The following is a 15,762-nucleotide window of genomic DNA, read 5'->3' as shown; positions in this document are numbered from 1 at the left end:
TTAACTGTTCTCATCTCCCCACCAAATATAGATGAAATATATGAAGTAAAGGATGTATTCATTAACAGTTGGGAAAATTCCTTTCCTGGTATATCAAATATCACTATATACACTTAAAATGTATTATAATTTTATTTATGAATTATACTGCGATAAAGCTAAAAATTATAAAATACAACTGATTTTATTTTATTTAAAAAAAAAAAAAAAACATATAAGCATATCCAAGGGGGGAAAGGTGTGGACCATGAACCACAGTCAGAAAGCAAAGGAAAACAAGAAGTTGAAGGGAGCACCCAGCCCAGACAGGCTGTACAGTTGGGGAGAACCCTGGCTGGAGGAGGTGTTGGGAGCTGTAAAGTACAAGCACAGAGAGCAGAGGTGGGGACCAGGCCCAGAAGGAGAGACTGAATGCCCCAAAGAATTGTGCTTGCTTCAGTTTCGCCAAGAGCCAGGCTTCGAATGATCTCTGAGAGAAGGTCCCAGAGCCTTGATGAGAAGAGCCTATGATGTCAGCACCCGGCCTTTGTGACATAGGCACTAGGTGCCAGGGAGAACTGCTCCAGGAAATGGGGCTCCCAGCTCCCAAGGGGGGCGGCAACGCCGCCCCTTAGACACAGTTTCTGTCTCCCAGAGGCTTTCACCAGCTGGCCCCACTGCTACTGCTGCTACTGAGTGTGAAAAGCCACCTGGGTTGGGGCCAGGCTGAGTCAGAGGACATCAGCATTAGGGAAGACAGGGATTAGGGCCACCAGAGTGCCACAAAACCAGGATGCTTGCAGAATCTGTGATTTGGATTTAAGAGAAAGAAAACCCGTAATAGAAGACCTCCTCCTGGCTGAACAAGGACTGAGGGCAAGACTCAGACCAAAATCTGAGTCAGAGTGAGTTTAGGGTAACAGACGCTGGGGGCAGAGAGGGGCATATCCACCATTTGTTGACTCTATTTCCCTCTCTCCAAGGTCCCCTCATTGCTGAAGTGCCTTGAGAAACAGCCCAGAGGAACCTTTATTGGTAAGAGTTCCCAGGACCAGAACACCCTCAATTCCTAGTTCCATCTCAGTCTCCATCTCCCAATTCCCCTCCTCTAACTCCATCCTCTCCACCCTACCCTCCCTTGCCTCTCCTCTCCTCCTCCATTCTCACCTTCTCTGGAGCTTTTTGCCAGCTCTTCTGACCCCAGGGGTGGTATGGATTTAGGATCGTGGTGAACCAGCCCATACACAGTACATAAACCAGAGCCAGAAATGGACCCAGTCTCCCCGTGTCATGGGCTCTGTTTCTTTCTCTACAGATCCTATGGGCTGTGTCTTCCTCCCTGGCCCACCCAGATAACTGTTGCTGCCCCTCAGCTCCCAAGAGGCAGTTCAGATCCTCCGTGCCCTCCACCCCTCATCAATGGCCGGCTGCAAAGAAGTGAGAGACCACATTTAGAGCCAAGCTCCTGCCTGAACACTCAGAGAACCTGCTGCTCCAGGGCTGGGTGGCTCCTTCGTATGCCACCAAGAGCCACACCAACAACCAGGCTGGAGCCACATTCTGTGCACAGAAGGTTTTGATTTCTCAGCCACTTCAGGCTTCAGAGATACTGGTCTTGCGTCTGCGAGGTCTCTCGTCTCTGGTCTTGAGGCCCCAGTCCCTTCCGGATTCAAGGCAATGTTGCCTCCAAACAAGGCCCAGGTGCTGCTACGGAACACAGCGTCCCCTGGGCGGCCCCCTCAGGGCCCCTCACAAACTGAAGACTCCCTTTTCTATAACCTACAACCTCAGCCTCGCCAACAATCACTCCGCTCCACCCAGCCATCTTGCTCTCCTCCCCCACGGTCCCACTCTGCGGGGTCCCATCTCTACTCTTCTGATTCAAATTCGGACTTTGTCCTACATCCCTACTCTTCTTCTCTCTCAAATTCCCCCACTTTCTTTCATCAGAATTGCCTCTCTCTCTCCCCTCCCTGTTCTTCCTCACCTTCCCGCCGGCTATACCCCTCTGCTACCCTCACTCACTCCTCGCCCTCTCAGCCACAGAATTCCTCTTTCCCCCACTCACCTTGCCAGTCACCTTTCCACCTCGAAGATCTACCTACCTCCACTCTCACGTCCCCGAGCCCCAGCCCACCTTCTCGTGGGGTCCACTCTAACAGCCAGGCATGGCACTCGCATCAGTACAGGAACACCAGGTCCCCTGGGGCGGAGGGGGTATGCGTGGCAAGCGGGAAGGACCCTGCAGAGTTCAAGGACCCAGGAGCCCTGGCCCAAGCCCTGGTGCTCCATCTGGGGCACCGTCGTATCGCCCACGACTTGCAGCTACTGCTTTTGCAGCGCCTGTGGCTAGGCCAAACCGACAAGGCCCCGGTCGTGGAATACCCTGTATGCCTGGTGTGTCTCCGGCTCCGCACCCCCTCTTGCCCCATCCCCAGGTACAGGACTGGACCCAGGCTGCTTGCTTTCCCCCAGCTGCTGCCCTGTGCCCAGGGCAAGGAATCTGGACCACTCCGCATGGGCATTGGCTTTGGCCTCCGCCTGCCTCAGGGCCAGGCCAAGGCTCTACATCTGCTGCCAAAAAGAAGGCCGGAGGAAGCAGGGCCTCAGGCCAAGGCTGCTCAGGCCAGTGGGTGTCAAGCCCAGGTAGCTCAAGCCCCAGCAGCTCCAGCCAAGGCAGATCTAGGGGCAGGCACCCTGTCCCAGAACGGGAGCTTCAGGTCTGTAGACCGCCAGTCACTAAACTCCACACGCCATTCAGAGTCTCTAACTCAGGCACCAAAGCAGGCTACGGTCCACTTGAAGCCCAGGCCTTCCTCTGCCCCAAAGAGACCTGCCTCTCTAGGGCCCATTCCCCAAAAGTCACCACTCTAGTTCCAGAGCCACGGAGGCCCCCTGGAGCACCTCTTCTGAATCCCACCAGCCCTGCTCGGCTCCAGACCTCAGGGAGCCCCCGAGACACTCTGAAGGGCTGGCTGGCTGGAGGTCAGGTGTGTTCTCCAGTCCTGAACCCTGGGAGCCCCTTGTGGAGTCTGCTTTCTCCTGGCTGAAGAGGACCAAGGGCATCTGAGGCCCCACTCAGCCTTCTGTGTAACCAATTAAAAAAAAAAAAAAAAAAAAGCCTGACCCTGCAAAACTTGTGTTTGCATCTTGCTGAGCAGATACTGTGGGTGGCTGTACCTGCAGGGTGACCAGAACCCAACAAGGGGTGCAGGAGAGTCAAAGTTAACAGAATGGTCAAGGATAGTGCATGCAGTATATCTGAAGAGGTCAAGGGACCCACAAGACCTGAGCAACTGAGAGGTGCAGAAGGCTCTGCCAGGCCCTTCAAACATTTAACTCAATTTGATGGGACAGTTAATGGCATCCCCAGAGATGAAGCCACTGGGCCCCTTCCTCTGGTTACACTTCAGATTAACAAAGACTCATGCTGATGTCGCCAGGGGAGCAGCAGAAGGTGTTTCCTTGAAGGGAAGGGCAGGCCTAGGGTTCACTGCAGAGAAAGAGGGAATCCCCACATTGGATGGAGATCAAAAACCCAAGGGCCCTCTCAGGAGGATGGGGGCTAGGCAGAGACCTTCAACTGCCTGGGGGTCAAGTTGCCTATCTACCCATGAACCCTGAGGTGCCTGGAGAGGGTGTGGGGCGTAGAGAATAGCCAGCTCCCACCTCTGCAAACTTTGTAGGACTGGTGTTCATTGTAAATAGTAGCTTCCTCATACTACGAAGCGGTGGCATCGGGATTTGAAGCCAAGTTTCTTTTCAAGTCCACGCTGCCTCCGTTTAAGAGGCAAGAAAGCCAGAAGTGTGACCTTGGATTAAATCACTTTGTCTCAGGGCGGGGCGGTAAACCTAAGGGCTACTGCTTGACGAGTCTGCATGTCACTCTTGAAGTGTGGACAGCCCTGATCCGAGGATTTATTAAAGGCTTATTAACCTCCTTTAATCTTTTAGCCTGCCCCCGCCCCGAGCCAGACGTTTCCGTGAAGCAGCCGCCCGCCTCCACCGCCCCAGAGAAAGATGGCGTAGTGTGCCATCATCTGAAAGCGGAGAACGGAATTCACACGCCCGGGTTCCGCCAGCCAGATGCCGGCTAGTGCTGACGCGTATCGGTGGCTCTGCGCCTGCGCGAAGAGAGCGGTCTGGGTGCGCCTGCGCGCTGCGCGTCTGCGAGACCGGGTTATACGGCCCCGGGCAGTGTTAGGGATACTTACAGTGTGATTAGAGTTTCGGCAGCTCGGGGGGTGTGAGAGGGTCTGGAGTCCTCTCGTCAGGGACCGGACCAAGGTCCACAGCGGCCGGGACAGCAGTCGAAGGCCGGGCGCGGCATGTCCCGGGGACCTTGGCGCCGACAGTGAAGCGCGCGGCGAGCGGGATGGGTCGGCGCCGGACGCCAGAGCTGTACCGGGCCCCGTTCCCGTTGTATGCGCTTCGGGTCGACCCCAGCGCGGGGCTGCTCATCGCTGCGGGCGGAGGAGGTGCCGCCAAGACCGGCATAAAGAATGGCGTGGTGAGTATATAGGCCCGCTGGGGCCGGGTCGCACAGCGGGCTGAGGGCGATTCCCGGAGGTCGGGGAGCGGGCCGCATCCCCGCTTCGGACCCTGCCCCTCCCGGGTGGGAACCGCGGCGTGCCGGGCGTCCCGGCGCGAATTTGTCTTGAACCACTCACTGGTGAATTGAGAGGCTCCTAAAGTAAAGTGAAAACTGCACACAGCGCTGCCTAGGCAGGAACGCTTCAATTCGATCTCAGGAATCAACTCCAGGGGTCGTAACCTGGCTTTTTTGTGGAGGCTGCATTAGACTTGTCTGTCTGCCCACTGGTAGCGGCGAGAGTGGAATATAAGGTAGGAGGATTCTTCACTCGTTTGAGAGTTACCATGTTGTTTTGCAGACTAGACATGATAATCCCAGCCTTGTTTGCTGTACGCAAGAAAGTGAAAAAAAAGTGAAAATAATAGTCGCTCAGTCGTGTCCGATTCTGCTACCCCATGGACTGTAGACCGACAGGCTTCTCTTTCCATGGAATTCTTCAGGCAAGAATACTGGAGTGGGTAGCCATTCCCTTCTCCAGGGGATCTTCCCAACCCAGGGGTCGAACCTGGGTCTCCTACACTGCAGTAGATTCTTTACCGTCTGAGCCACCAGCGAAGACCAGTACACATGAGTGAGGCTCAAAAAAGAAAAAAGTTTGGAAAAAGTCTTTAAACTAGAAAATGCAGGTAGCAGAGGGGTTGGGGCTTCTGACTACAGGATGTAAGTTTGCCCTTGAGGTGCTCTCTGAACCTTGCTTGTCCTGGTTCCCTCTCCCACAGCACTTTCTGCAGCTGGAGCAGATTAATGGGCGCCTCAGCGCCTCTTTACTACACTCTCATGACACAGAGACACGGGCCACCATGAACTTGGCGCTGGCTGGTAACATCCTTGCTGCAGGGCAGGATGCCCACTGTCAGCTCCTGCGCTTCCAGATCCATCAGCAGAAGGGCAAAAACAAGGCAGAGAAGGCAGGTGAGAGCCTCCCCGCTAGCTTTGGGCAAAGGGTTAAATTAGTGAATTCTTGCTCATCTTGGTCTCTGAAGAAGTGGGGCTGGAGGTGGGATTATGGTAGCAAGAGAGAAGCTGATGTTCACCACTGGAAAGGGCCAGTAGGACTTACTCTAGAAGCCTGGAACCTGGCAGGCTGTTTGTGTTGCAGGTTCCAAGGAGCAGGGGCCTCGGCAAAGGAAAGGGGCAGCCCCAGCAGAGAAGAAGTCTGGCGCTGAAACCCACCAGGAGGGGGTGGAATTCAGCGTAGAGAATTTGCACGAAGTGCAGACAGACTTCAGCCGTGATCCACTGCAGAAAGTTGTGTGCTTCAACCATGATAATACCTTGCTTGCCACTGGAGGGACAGATGGCTGCGTTCGTGTCTGGAAGGTGTGGTTTGGGGAGGTAGAGGATGAGTGTCAGTAACGGCAAGGCCAGAATTGTGAGAAACTGAACCTGGGTCCTGGGAAGCTTGTGAGTAAAGCCTGCACCGAGTGGCCATTAGTAGAGAAGAGGAGTGGGTATCATTTGCAGTCTTGCTGGGTGCCTAGGCTGACTGTGGTGGTGGTTTGGCTGCAGGTACCCACCTTAGAGAAGGTTCTGGAGTTCAAAGCCCACGAAGGGGAGATTGAAGACCTAGCTCTGGGGCCTGATGGCAAGGTGAGGAGGTAACAGGGTGGAGAAAGTAGGTGATTATGCTGCTTGTCCAGTAAGTGGATCCCCCTAACTGTCCATCCTTGGAATCTTGATCCCTGACTAGTTGGTAACTGTGGGCTGGGACCTTAAGGCTTCCGTGTGGCAGAAGGATCAGCTGGTGACACAGCTGCACTGGCAAGAGAACGGACCCACGTTTTCTAACACGCCTTATCGCTACCAGGCCTGCAGGTGTGAAGACCCCAGAGGGTGGCTGAAAGAGGCACAGCCTAGATGTGGTGGGGGAGTGGGAAAAGGCCGGGGGGAAGCTGGTGGGGAGGGGATCGGAGCCTTGTTGGGTGTTACCCCAGACCTGACCAGGGTACAGGAGGGCTGGGCAGGCCCCGGGAGCTGAACAGCCTCTCGCCCGGCCCCAAGGTTTGGGCAGGTTCCAGACCAGCCTGCCGGTCTGCGACTCTTCACGGTGCAGATTCCCCACAAGCGTCTGCGCCAGCCCCCGCCCTGCTACCTCACAGCCTGGGATGGCTCCACGTTCCTGCCCCTTCGGACCAGGCCCTGTGGCCATGAAGTCATCTCCTGCCTTAGTGTCAGGTATGAGACAGCGGTGGCTTGGCTGGGTGTGAGGGTGCCCGGGGCAGCTTAAGGAGACATGCTGCCCACATCCCTGGGGGCTGTTGCTGCTGCACAGGATTCCAGGACAGTGAGCGTTTTTTTGTTGCAGTGAATCGGGCACTTTTCTGGGCCTGGGCACGGTCACTGGCTCTGTTGCCATCTACATAGCTTTCTCGCTCCAGGTAATGGATGGACCTGGGCACAGCCCTGAGGGCTCTCTGGGGTAGAGATTCTAGGCCTCCTTCACTGAGTGTGCACGAAGGTGTCGGGCCCAGCCTGTAGAGGGAAAGTCTGGGGGCAGAGGGTGTGTTTTCCAGAAGGAATCTTCCCAACTGGTCTTTCCCTCACTAGCTTTCCTCTTGTCCCCAGCGTCTGTACTATGTGAAGGAGGCCCATGGCATTGTGGTGACAGATGTGGCCTTTCTGCCTGAGAAAGGTCGTGGTCCAGAGCTCCTTGGGTCCCACGAAACTGCTCTGTTCTCTGTGGCTGTGGATAGTCGTTGCCAGCTGCACCTGCTGCCCTCACGACGTGAGTCCTTGAGGTGGGGTAGGAGTACCACTCCCCCTTTAGCTGGAGCAGAAACTTGCCCCCCCGGAGAATAGGATGCTTGTCTATAGTCACCTGTCCCCTCCTTGAATGGTTCTGTTCTCTGGGCTGCAATGCCACTCCTTTGCCTTCTGAATCCTTCCCTTCTCCCTCCTGCAGGAAGTGCTCCTGTGTGGCTGCTGCTGCTGCTGTGTGTTGGGCTTATTGTTATGACTATCCTGCTGCTCCAGAGTGCCTTTCCAGGTTTTCTTTAGCCTCCCTGCTCCCAGGGAACCAGGGGCCTGGACACTGCCACCTTCTAGACCAGAACAGGGGCCTGGAGCCCACTGCTCACTCCACCTGGGTCCACAGCTGAGGTTGCCACGATGAGACTGATGGGCAGTGCCTGCCCTTCCCAGTTAAAGCCTGGCTCTGGCCCTGTGCAACCCTGAGTCCTGGGAACCTTGTGTTCATCATCTGTGGATCCGCCCAGGACAGTGGTGTCTGAGGGCCAGGCCATACCACTTGCCTCCTTCCCACTGTCTACCAGGGGCTCCAGAGTTGAGCTTGAACTTTTTCTCCAGAAATATGTGAAGATGCCCAAGAACTTGGAGGCACTGCTGTGCTGTCCTTCCTGCAGAAACAATCATTTTCTCCTCGTACCCCACAGCCTTATGGCCAGTTGCTCTTCACATGAGGCCCTGGGATTTGCTGGGGGCCTGCAGTGGCCTGGGACTTGCTATTAGGGAAGGAAGGAGCAGAATGAAGATGCAGGCAGTAATCTTTGGGTTCCACTGGGTAGCTCCAAGCCCACCAGGCCATATGCAGTAAGTTCCTGGAGAGTCTGCCCTAGCCTTGAGGAAAGGGAAAAGGAACTTCAGCCCATTTGGCATGAAAAGTTGATATTTAATAAACAAGGGAAGACTGAACTAAGACTCTTGTCAGCTCTTGCCTGCCTCTGAAGGGGTAGGTGACCTGGGGCCCGGCAACTCCGCCGGGTGCTGGAAGATGGCTTCGGCGTACTGATGCAGGAGGCGGCTCATGTAGCAATGCTGCCAGGGAAGCAGTCCTTCCAGGAAGCCGATGTGGCCGCCCCGGGCCGTGACTAGCAGTGCAACGTGGAGAGAGTGTTGGGCAGCCTGTAGGGGAAGAGCTGGGGCGAGAGGAGTCGGAAAGGAGGTTAGGAGCCCTGGCCTCTGCCAAGGGTCCAGGTGCTCTCCACTTGCACCTCACACACGGCCCATTTCCCCTGGGGCCTAAAGCATCTGGATCCCCGGTGCTCACCGTCAACGGGGGAGAAAGGGTCATCAGCTGCGTTGAGACAGAGCACAGGGATCTGGATGGCATTGACCTTGGTTCTTGGACTGGCTGCTTGGTAGTAGGCAGTACAGTCTTGATAGCCAAAGACCACAGCTGTGTAGCGCTCATCAAATTCGCGGATGGTGCGGGCCTGCAGGTGGTAGAAGGCGGGATAGGCTAGGATGAGGACAAGGGAATAAGATGTGGGAAGAACAATATGGGGCAAAGGGGAGAGCTGGAAGACCACACCTGTAGGACAAAGTTGACATTCACCACGTTATCCATCACCTTTCTGTTTCTACAAAAGAACAGAGGTTTGGCTCTGCACCCGGACCCGACCCAGAGCCACCCTCGGTCTTATCTCAATGGAGAAAAGTACACACACGGAGCTGACCCGAGCACTGGGAGGGCCTGGCATGTGCCATCCTTCCCTGTTCTCTGCCCTTTGCTGCTCATCAGGACCCTACCGGTTCACGACTTGACAGAGCCCAGCAGTGAGGCGGTGATTGAAGAGCAGGGAGTTCAGGGGGGTCTCCAGGGAGCGGGTGGTCTCAAAGGAGTCCCAGCACGCAGACAGAGTCAGTGCTGCTACCAGGCCTGCTGCCCGTCCCGTCCGAGCCAGGTGATTCAGCACTAATATCCTGCAGGGTTGGACCAGGCCGTGAGAGAAGGGTCTGCACTGGGGAGTCAGGACTGGAGATGGGGAGAGGATGTAGAGGAGGGAAGGGGGGAAGGAAGACTGGGCCTTTGGGTTAAGTGAGGCAATCTTTACCCTCCGAGAGAGATGCCCACAGCCAGCAGTGGGGCTTGGGGGTAGCGACTCTTTATGTGGTTGATGACTGTCACCAGATCTTCAGTGTTGCTGGCACAGAAGGCCCTATGGGTCTGAGGCAAACTGGATCATTGGGTAGAGAGGGGGGCCTTGGACAGAAGGCAGAAAAATGAAAGGACTCAAGAAATGGAAGACAGGTAGGTAGAGGTGCAGGACCCAGGATATCCGAAGGGAGCGGAGTGAAGGACCACTAGAGGAAGGAGGGTACTCACCAGTAGTTCTTCCCCGCGGCAGCCCCGGTTATTAAATACAACAGCCCTGTGGCACACACAGGTACATGTTAGCCAGACCCTCCCTACAGGCTCTTCTCCCCTCCTGGTACCTTTCAGTCATAAAGTGCCCTTCATATGGCACTTCCCCAGAGCTAGCAGGGTCTGAATTGACACTGCCCCCATCCCACCCCACCACACACACAATTACAAGTTATTAGACATCACCCAGTTCTCTGGGCTGCTCCTATCCTTACCTGTAGCCATCCTTCAAAGCTTGATCAACTAGGTGCAAGATATATGTCTCCTGACTACTGCCTGTGATGCCAGGAAGCAGTAATACAGTGGGCTGGGTGCTAGGGTCGGGGTACTGACTGTTAGATTGGCTGGCCCAGTCTAGGAGGATCTGGCCTCCATCTGGAGTTTCGAGAACTTCACTGTGGTTTTGGAGAACAGGGCACACAAAGATAGGATTAGGAAGTCCATGTACTTCAAAAGATTTTTTTACCTTCCTCTCCCTCCCCAATCAACTCCCACAATTTCTCATCATTTGAGGGCATGTATTGCACAAAACCTGAAGATCATAACAAGGTATAATGGGGACATAAAAGATTGAATATTAAATTACCTCATGGTTGTACATAAGCTCTTCCATATAGCCACCCTGGTTACCCTCAGCACACTGAGGTAGATGGAGTGAAGGTTACCTCCATTTTAAAAGAGGTAGATGAGGGACTAAGTTGGTGGTCCAGTGGTTAAGAATCCACCTTCCAGTGCAGAGGACGTGGATTCGAGCCCTGGTTGGGGAACTAAGATCCCACATATCATGAAGCAACTTAGCCTCCGTGCCACAACTACTGAAGCCCATGTACTCTGGAGCCTGCAGGCCACAACCTGAGCTTGCCTGGCACAACTGGAGAATTAGTGTGCCGCAACAAAAGATCCCGAGTGCCACAATTAAGACCTGACACAGCCAAATAATTTTATTCCCTATAAAGATTTCCTTATATTTGCAGCTTCCTATTCACTCCATCTGTTTCTCTTACCTCGAGTAAGGGACTACCGGCCGGGACTGCAGTAAGACTCTGAAGATGGTTTGTAGCCGCCCCTCAAAACACCAGAGTGTAGGATAGAAAGTCTCCAGAGTGACTGGACAGTGTTGCTCCAGGAAGGCCAGAAATCGAGACCCAGTCACCAGCTGTGGCCTCTGTAACCACACAAAACCATCGGCCTCACTCCCCTGATATTTGCACCAAGCCAGTGGTGCCCAACACCAGAGAGACCTCTTCCCAGAGGCCAGCCTGGAGGGCACTGCCTCATCTGGGGGTGAGAAATCTAGCATACCTCAATCTGGAGTCCCACTAGAGCTCTGGAAATTCCAGACCTAGAGTGCCACCTCTCCAGAACTGACCCTGAACCAGCTTCCACACTCAGCCTATCCATGCCCCAAACCCATTTTGGAGATAGCAAGTAATATAAGTTACCCAGCTGATCTCCTGCAGGAAAGGTTGGGGTCCTGAGCAGAGGCTGAAGAAATGCAGTACCATTCAACCTGTGACTTCTGCCTTGCAGTTGAATTACCCACACTATTATCTCAAAACCATCTCTGGCCACACTGGCTCCTGATTTTAGCACTCCATTGTCATATGTTCCCATCCCTTACTGTGCATGCTTGCAACTGAAGGGCTTCTTTTTACCACAACACCTCGTTTTCTTAACAGCCCCTGCTGTTGACTGTGCTTTAATGGAGGAATAGTCCCAGTGTAAACAGATTTTCTCTTCCTGCCAGCCAGGGGGAAGGTAACAGGGATAGGATGAGGGGGCAGATGAGGTCAGTGGGCGCTTAGCCCTAACTTTCAACCCCTCTGCTTGGTTCTTCTGGATATACATCAAGTAAATGAGAGGGCCTTGTCACATAGAAGGCTTGTAAATGGGGAGTATGCTGTACAAAGACAAAAGGTCTCAGAATCAAAAAACAGAAATGGCATTTCTGTTGCAGGCCTGAGGGGACCTGAGGACCAGACTCCTGTCTCTTCCTGTAGTCAAAAGGGGCTAAGTAAGTGATGAACTTGAGAGGCCAGGTTGGTAGTATGACTGTTGTGACTCATACCTTGGTTCTTAAGCCCTGGAATAATAACATCTGTGATTCACTATATGCTATTTGCTAGCACTAGGCTAAACCCAACCTTACTATAAATGAAGAAACTATGACAAAGGTTAAGTTGTTTGCCCAGAGTCACACAGCAAGCAAAAGGCAAAGTGGAATTAATAATGATATTAAGCAAAACATTCTCTGACATAAATCATACCAATATTTTCTCAGGTCAGTTACCCAAGGCAATAGAAATAAAAACAAAAATAAGCAAATAGGATTTGATCAAGCTTACACCCTTTTGCACAGCAAAGGAAACCATAAACAAAATGAAAAACCAACCTATAGAATGAGAAAAAATATTTGGTAAAGAACGCAACCAACAAGGGCTTAATTTCCAAAATATACAAACAGTTCATACAACTCAGCAACAACAAAAATAGACAACCCAATCAAAAAATGGACAGAAGACCTAAATAGACATGTCTCCAAAGAAGAAATGCAAACGGCTAATAGGCACATGAAAAGATGCTCAGCATGTCTAATAGAGAAATGCAGATCAAAACTACAGTGAGGTATAGTGAACTACTACCAATCAAAATGGCCATCATTAAATGCTCTATAAATAATAAATGCTGACAAGGATGTGGTAAAAAGAGAACCCTCCTACACTGTTGGTGGGAATGTAAGTTGGTACAGCCACTATAGAAAACAGTATGGAGGTTCCACAGAAAACTAAATCTCATGATCCAGCAATTCCACTCCTGGGCATACAGCCACAAAAAATTCTAATTCAAAAAGATATATTCTATGTTCATATGTTCACAATAGCACTATTTATAATAGCCAAGATATAGAAACAAACTAAATGTCCATTGACAGATGGATAAAAAAGATACGATACCTATATACAATGGAATACTACTAAGCCATAAAAACCCAGGAAATAATGCCATTTGCAGCAACAAGGATGCAACTACAGATTATCATACTGACTGAAGTATGTCAGAAAGAGAAAGACAAATACCATGTGATATCACTTATATGTGAAATCTAAAATATGACACAAACAAACCTACCTTCAAAAGAGAAACAGACTCATGGACATAAAGAACAGATTTGTGGTCACCAAGGGGGAGGGGCCTGAGGGAGGGTTGGAGTGGAGGTTGGGTTAGCAAATGTAAGCATTTATATATAGAATGGATACACAACAAGATCCTACTGTATAGCACAGAGAACTATATTCAATATCCTATGATAAACCATAATGGAAAAGAATATTTTAAAAAATAATATATATAATATAACTGAATCACTTTTCTGTACAGCAGAAACTAAGACAACAAAGTAAATCAACTATACTTCAATTTAAAAATGTAAAAAATATGTATTATCTCTAATACTAGTAAGATTTGTTGAGTGCTCCTTATGTGCCAGATACTGTGCTAAGCACTGTACATGATTATATCCTGTAACCTTCACAACAGCTGTTTGAGATATCTTTGAAAATCCACACCTCACAATACCCTATAAACCTTACCTATGATCCCCCTGTGGAAACGTGTATGAATATGTGTCACAGGGCACAAAATGTGCCAAAGCCAGTTAGTGGTAGAGCTGGGAATTGAAACCCAAGTCTGTACGACTCAAGAGCTTGTGCTTTTAATCATTATACTATATTATCTCCTAGTTGCCAAGATTTTGAGTCATCAATCTATTAAATATTTGGTCAATCACCTCAGAGGTGTAGAACAAGTGCTAATAAAATCACAGGTTTAATGTATGTGAGTTTCCTTTTAACTCTATTAAAGTGTTTCCTGACTTATCCCTGAGAATTAATGAATAAGGTGCCATTAATCACTGTTGGTGAATCAATACCAATCCATTGCCAAGCTGGACAATCTGAACAGCATGTCCTCAGAGCCTCCAGAATGACATTTGCCCTGGATTTTAACCAGGATTTGGAACTCACAGAAGGGCTTGTGGTATATAGTGGCAGAGGTCTGATTTCTCTGTGGCTGTTTGCAAACAAAGGAAAGTGTTTAGTTAAGGACAACTGTGTTCTAACTGACTTTTCAAATCAGACATGTAAGGTTTATAGGGTATTGTAAAGTTTTGATTTTTAAAATTGCTTTTATTAAGGCAGAAGTATTTTATAAACAATACATAGGATGTATAAAGCTCTGCAAATATAGGAAAATTTAGGTAACATTAAATTTCCCTATAGATCTTTTTAAAGGGCTTCAATCAAACTTCAGTCAAGCTGAGTTCTTGTTAGACTCAGCTGCTGCCGCTGCTAAGTCGCTTCATTCATGTCCGACTCTGTGCGATCCCATAGACGGCAGCCCACCAGGCTCACCCGTCCCTAGGATTCTCCAGGCAAGAACACTGGAGTTCTTGCCATTTCCTTCTCCAATGCATGAAAGTGAAAAGTGAAAGTAAAGTCGCTCAGTCGTGCCCGACTCTTCGCGACCCCATGGACTGCAGCCCACCAGGCTCCTCCGTCCATGGGATTTTCCAGGCAAGAGTACTGGAGTGGGTTGCCATTGCCTTCTCCGAGACTCAGCTACTGTGAGTTTAATGAAAATTAAAAGATTTTGATTGGGGGGATATGCAAATTTCAGTGAGAATAAACTCTCCAAGTTCATTAAAATCATCCTCTTCAGATTTTTCCACTGCACTATACATGGAGAGCCTAGAACTTAAAACAGGGCTCAATGAGCAAGGACAGTTAGGGTATTCCTGAGATAGGCAGGAACCTCTGCCAGTCCTTAAGAGAAGCAAGGTCCTACTGATGGGGTGATGTTGGGAGTTACCACCCCACAGACTGGTTTCTTCATTCAGTGCAACTAACGAGGAAGTCAGTAGACTGCCTAAAAAGAAAACCACAGTGTGTGTATCTCCCTGTCACCTCAGGATATCTTCCACCCCGCCTTTCCGCAAGCGTTGGTCCGCATAATAAGCAACAGCATCCTTCCGATACCTGAGAGGCCCAGCGAGTATAGGGAGTACGCGGAGAATGCAGAGAATCTAGGCAGACAAAGAATCAACTCTCTTTTCCGTGTTAATAGCAAAGCTGAGCCTGGTTGGAGCGCAGGGCAGGAGTAGTGGTGGGGTTGTGGCGTCAAAATTTCACCTGGACCTGGACAGCCAACCAAGCCAGCTCCCACAAAGGGCTCGAGCCCCGATTGGAAGTGGCCCCTGAACTCCAGTAACCTAAACCCGCCAGCGAGAGCTCTGGACCCGCACCCACCTGGGGTACCCATGTCCAGTAGTAGCCCAAGTAGAGGGCAGCGCCAAGTCCCAAAAGCAGAGAGAAGGACTCTGTCCAGGTGTCGTCCTGGGGGCTTTGAGAGGAGCTCAGCATCTTGTGTTGCCGAGTTTCGATTCCCAAGTTCTTGACTGGATCCGGAGCTTGAACTTCGATTAATAGACGCGCAGGTGCGCGCTGGGCCCCGCCCGTTACACGCCATTGGACGGCCTGTGCAAGTTCGGCCTCCACCGCCTGGCGGTTCGGGGATGTGGGCCCCGCCCACCGGCGGCGGGCGTGGCGAGGGGCGGTGCTAGGGCGCCGAGTAGGTGGTCGGGCTGCGCCGGCCACTCTGCGTGGAGCTGACCCGACTGACCTGCGAGTGGCTTTACTACTTGCGGCCCTGGTCTCGCGCCTCTGCGCCTCTTCCTTCCGCTTCACGGTCACCGGCCGTGCAGCCTCCTGTGAGGACTAGCGACCTGCAGTCGCCATCTTAGTGAGGGGCAGCTCCAGTTCCTTTTTCCTCAAACCCTGCCCTGGCGGCGCGGCGAGGCTGACAGCCTGGCTAGAGTCCCCCAGCCATTCATCAGTCACGCACAAAGGGCACAGCCACTCGTGTGGTAACATCCTTCCCGTCCCAGTGTTCAACCATACACAGTGTCCTAGGACACATTCACACTGTGACACACACGGTGTCACTTAGGGTTCCGCTACTGAATGAGTGGCGTTCCACACTGTCACATTCACATGGGTTAAAGCCACGCATAGTGTCACTCTATGCTGTC

General features: G+C 51.7%; 3 protein-coding genes across 14 annotated transcripts; 2 read left to right on the top strand and 1 right to left on the bottom strand.

Moving 5' to 3' along the window:
- Positions 1 to 564: 564 nt before the first annotated feature.
- PRR30 (proline rich 30) lies at positions 565 to 3,925 on the top strand. Its single transcript, XM_086325987.1, has 2 exons — positions 565 to 1,014; positions 1,295 to 3,925. The coding sequence occupies exon 2, from the start codon at positions 1,657 to 1,659 to the stop codon at positions 2,851 to 2,853; it is 1,197 nt and encodes a 398-aa protein (XP_086182113.1). The 5' UTR covers positions 565 to 1,014; positions 1,295 to 1,656; the 3' UTR covers positions 2,854 to 3,925.
- Positions 3,926 to 4,148: 223 nt separating this feature from the next.
- Positions 4,149 to 8,224, top strand: PREB (prolactin regulatory element binding). 5 transcript variants are annotated; one of them, XM_086325976.1, is made up of 9 exons: positions 4,149 to 4,489; positions 5,293 to 5,485; positions 5,673 to 5,893; positions 6,083 to 6,163; positions 6,264 to 6,388; positions 6,575 to 6,748; positions 6,879 to 6,951; positions 7,139 to 7,298; positions 7,476 to 8,224. In XM_086325976.1, the coding sequence occupies exons 1-9, from the start codon at positions 4,355 to 4,357 to the stop codon at positions 7,568 to 7,570; spliced, it is 1,257 nt and encodes a 418-aa protein (XP_086182102.1). In that variant the 5' UTR covers positions 4,149 to 4,354; the 3' UTR covers positions 7,571 to 8,224. The 5 variants fall into 5 exon arrangements, with proteins under 5 accessions (XP_086182102.1, XP_086182100.1, XP_086182103.1 ...); XM_086325974.1 differs by having other exon boundaries at positions 7,139 to 7,311; XM_086325977.1 differs by lacking the exon at positions 6,083 to 6,163.
- Positions 8,181 to 15,388, bottom strand: ABHD1 (abhydrolase domain containing 1). 8 transcript variants are annotated; one of them, XM_086325979.1, is made up of 9 exons: positions 14,981 to 15,131; positions 10,682 to 10,842; positions 9,893 to 10,072; positions 9,639 to 9,684; positions 9,367 to 9,479; positions 9,062 to 9,235; positions 8,844 to 8,892; positions 8,580 to 8,745; positions 8,181 to 8,448 (listed from the first exon to the last, which is right to left on the bottom strand). In XM_086325979.1, the coding sequence occupies exons 1-9, from the start codon at positions 15,092 to 15,094 to the stop codon at positions 8,237 to 8,239; spliced, it is 1,215 nt and encodes a 404-aa protein (XP_086182105.1). In that variant the 5' UTR covers positions 15,095 to 15,131; the 3' UTR covers positions 8,181 to 8,236. The 8 variants fall into 8 exon arrangements, with proteins under 8 accessions (XP_086182105.1, XP_086182107.1, XP_086182112.1 ...); XM_086325981.1 differs by lacking the exon at positions 8,844 to 8,892; XM_086325986.1 differs by lacking the exon at positions 9,367 to 9,479.
- Between the last annotated feature and the right edge of the window lie 374 nt (positions 15,389 to 15,762).

This window comes from Bos grunniens, chromosome 11 (genome assembly GCF_055505025.1).
Source record: "Bos grunniens cultivar Pamir isolate PY7600 chromosome 11, Bosgru_T2T1.0, whole genome shotgun sequence".
NCBI lineage: Eukaryota > Metazoa > Chordata > Mammalia > Artiodactyla > Bovidae > Bos > Bos grunniens.
Note: the sequence above shows the minus strand (reverse complement) of the source record. Positions and strands in the feature narration are given on the sequence as shown.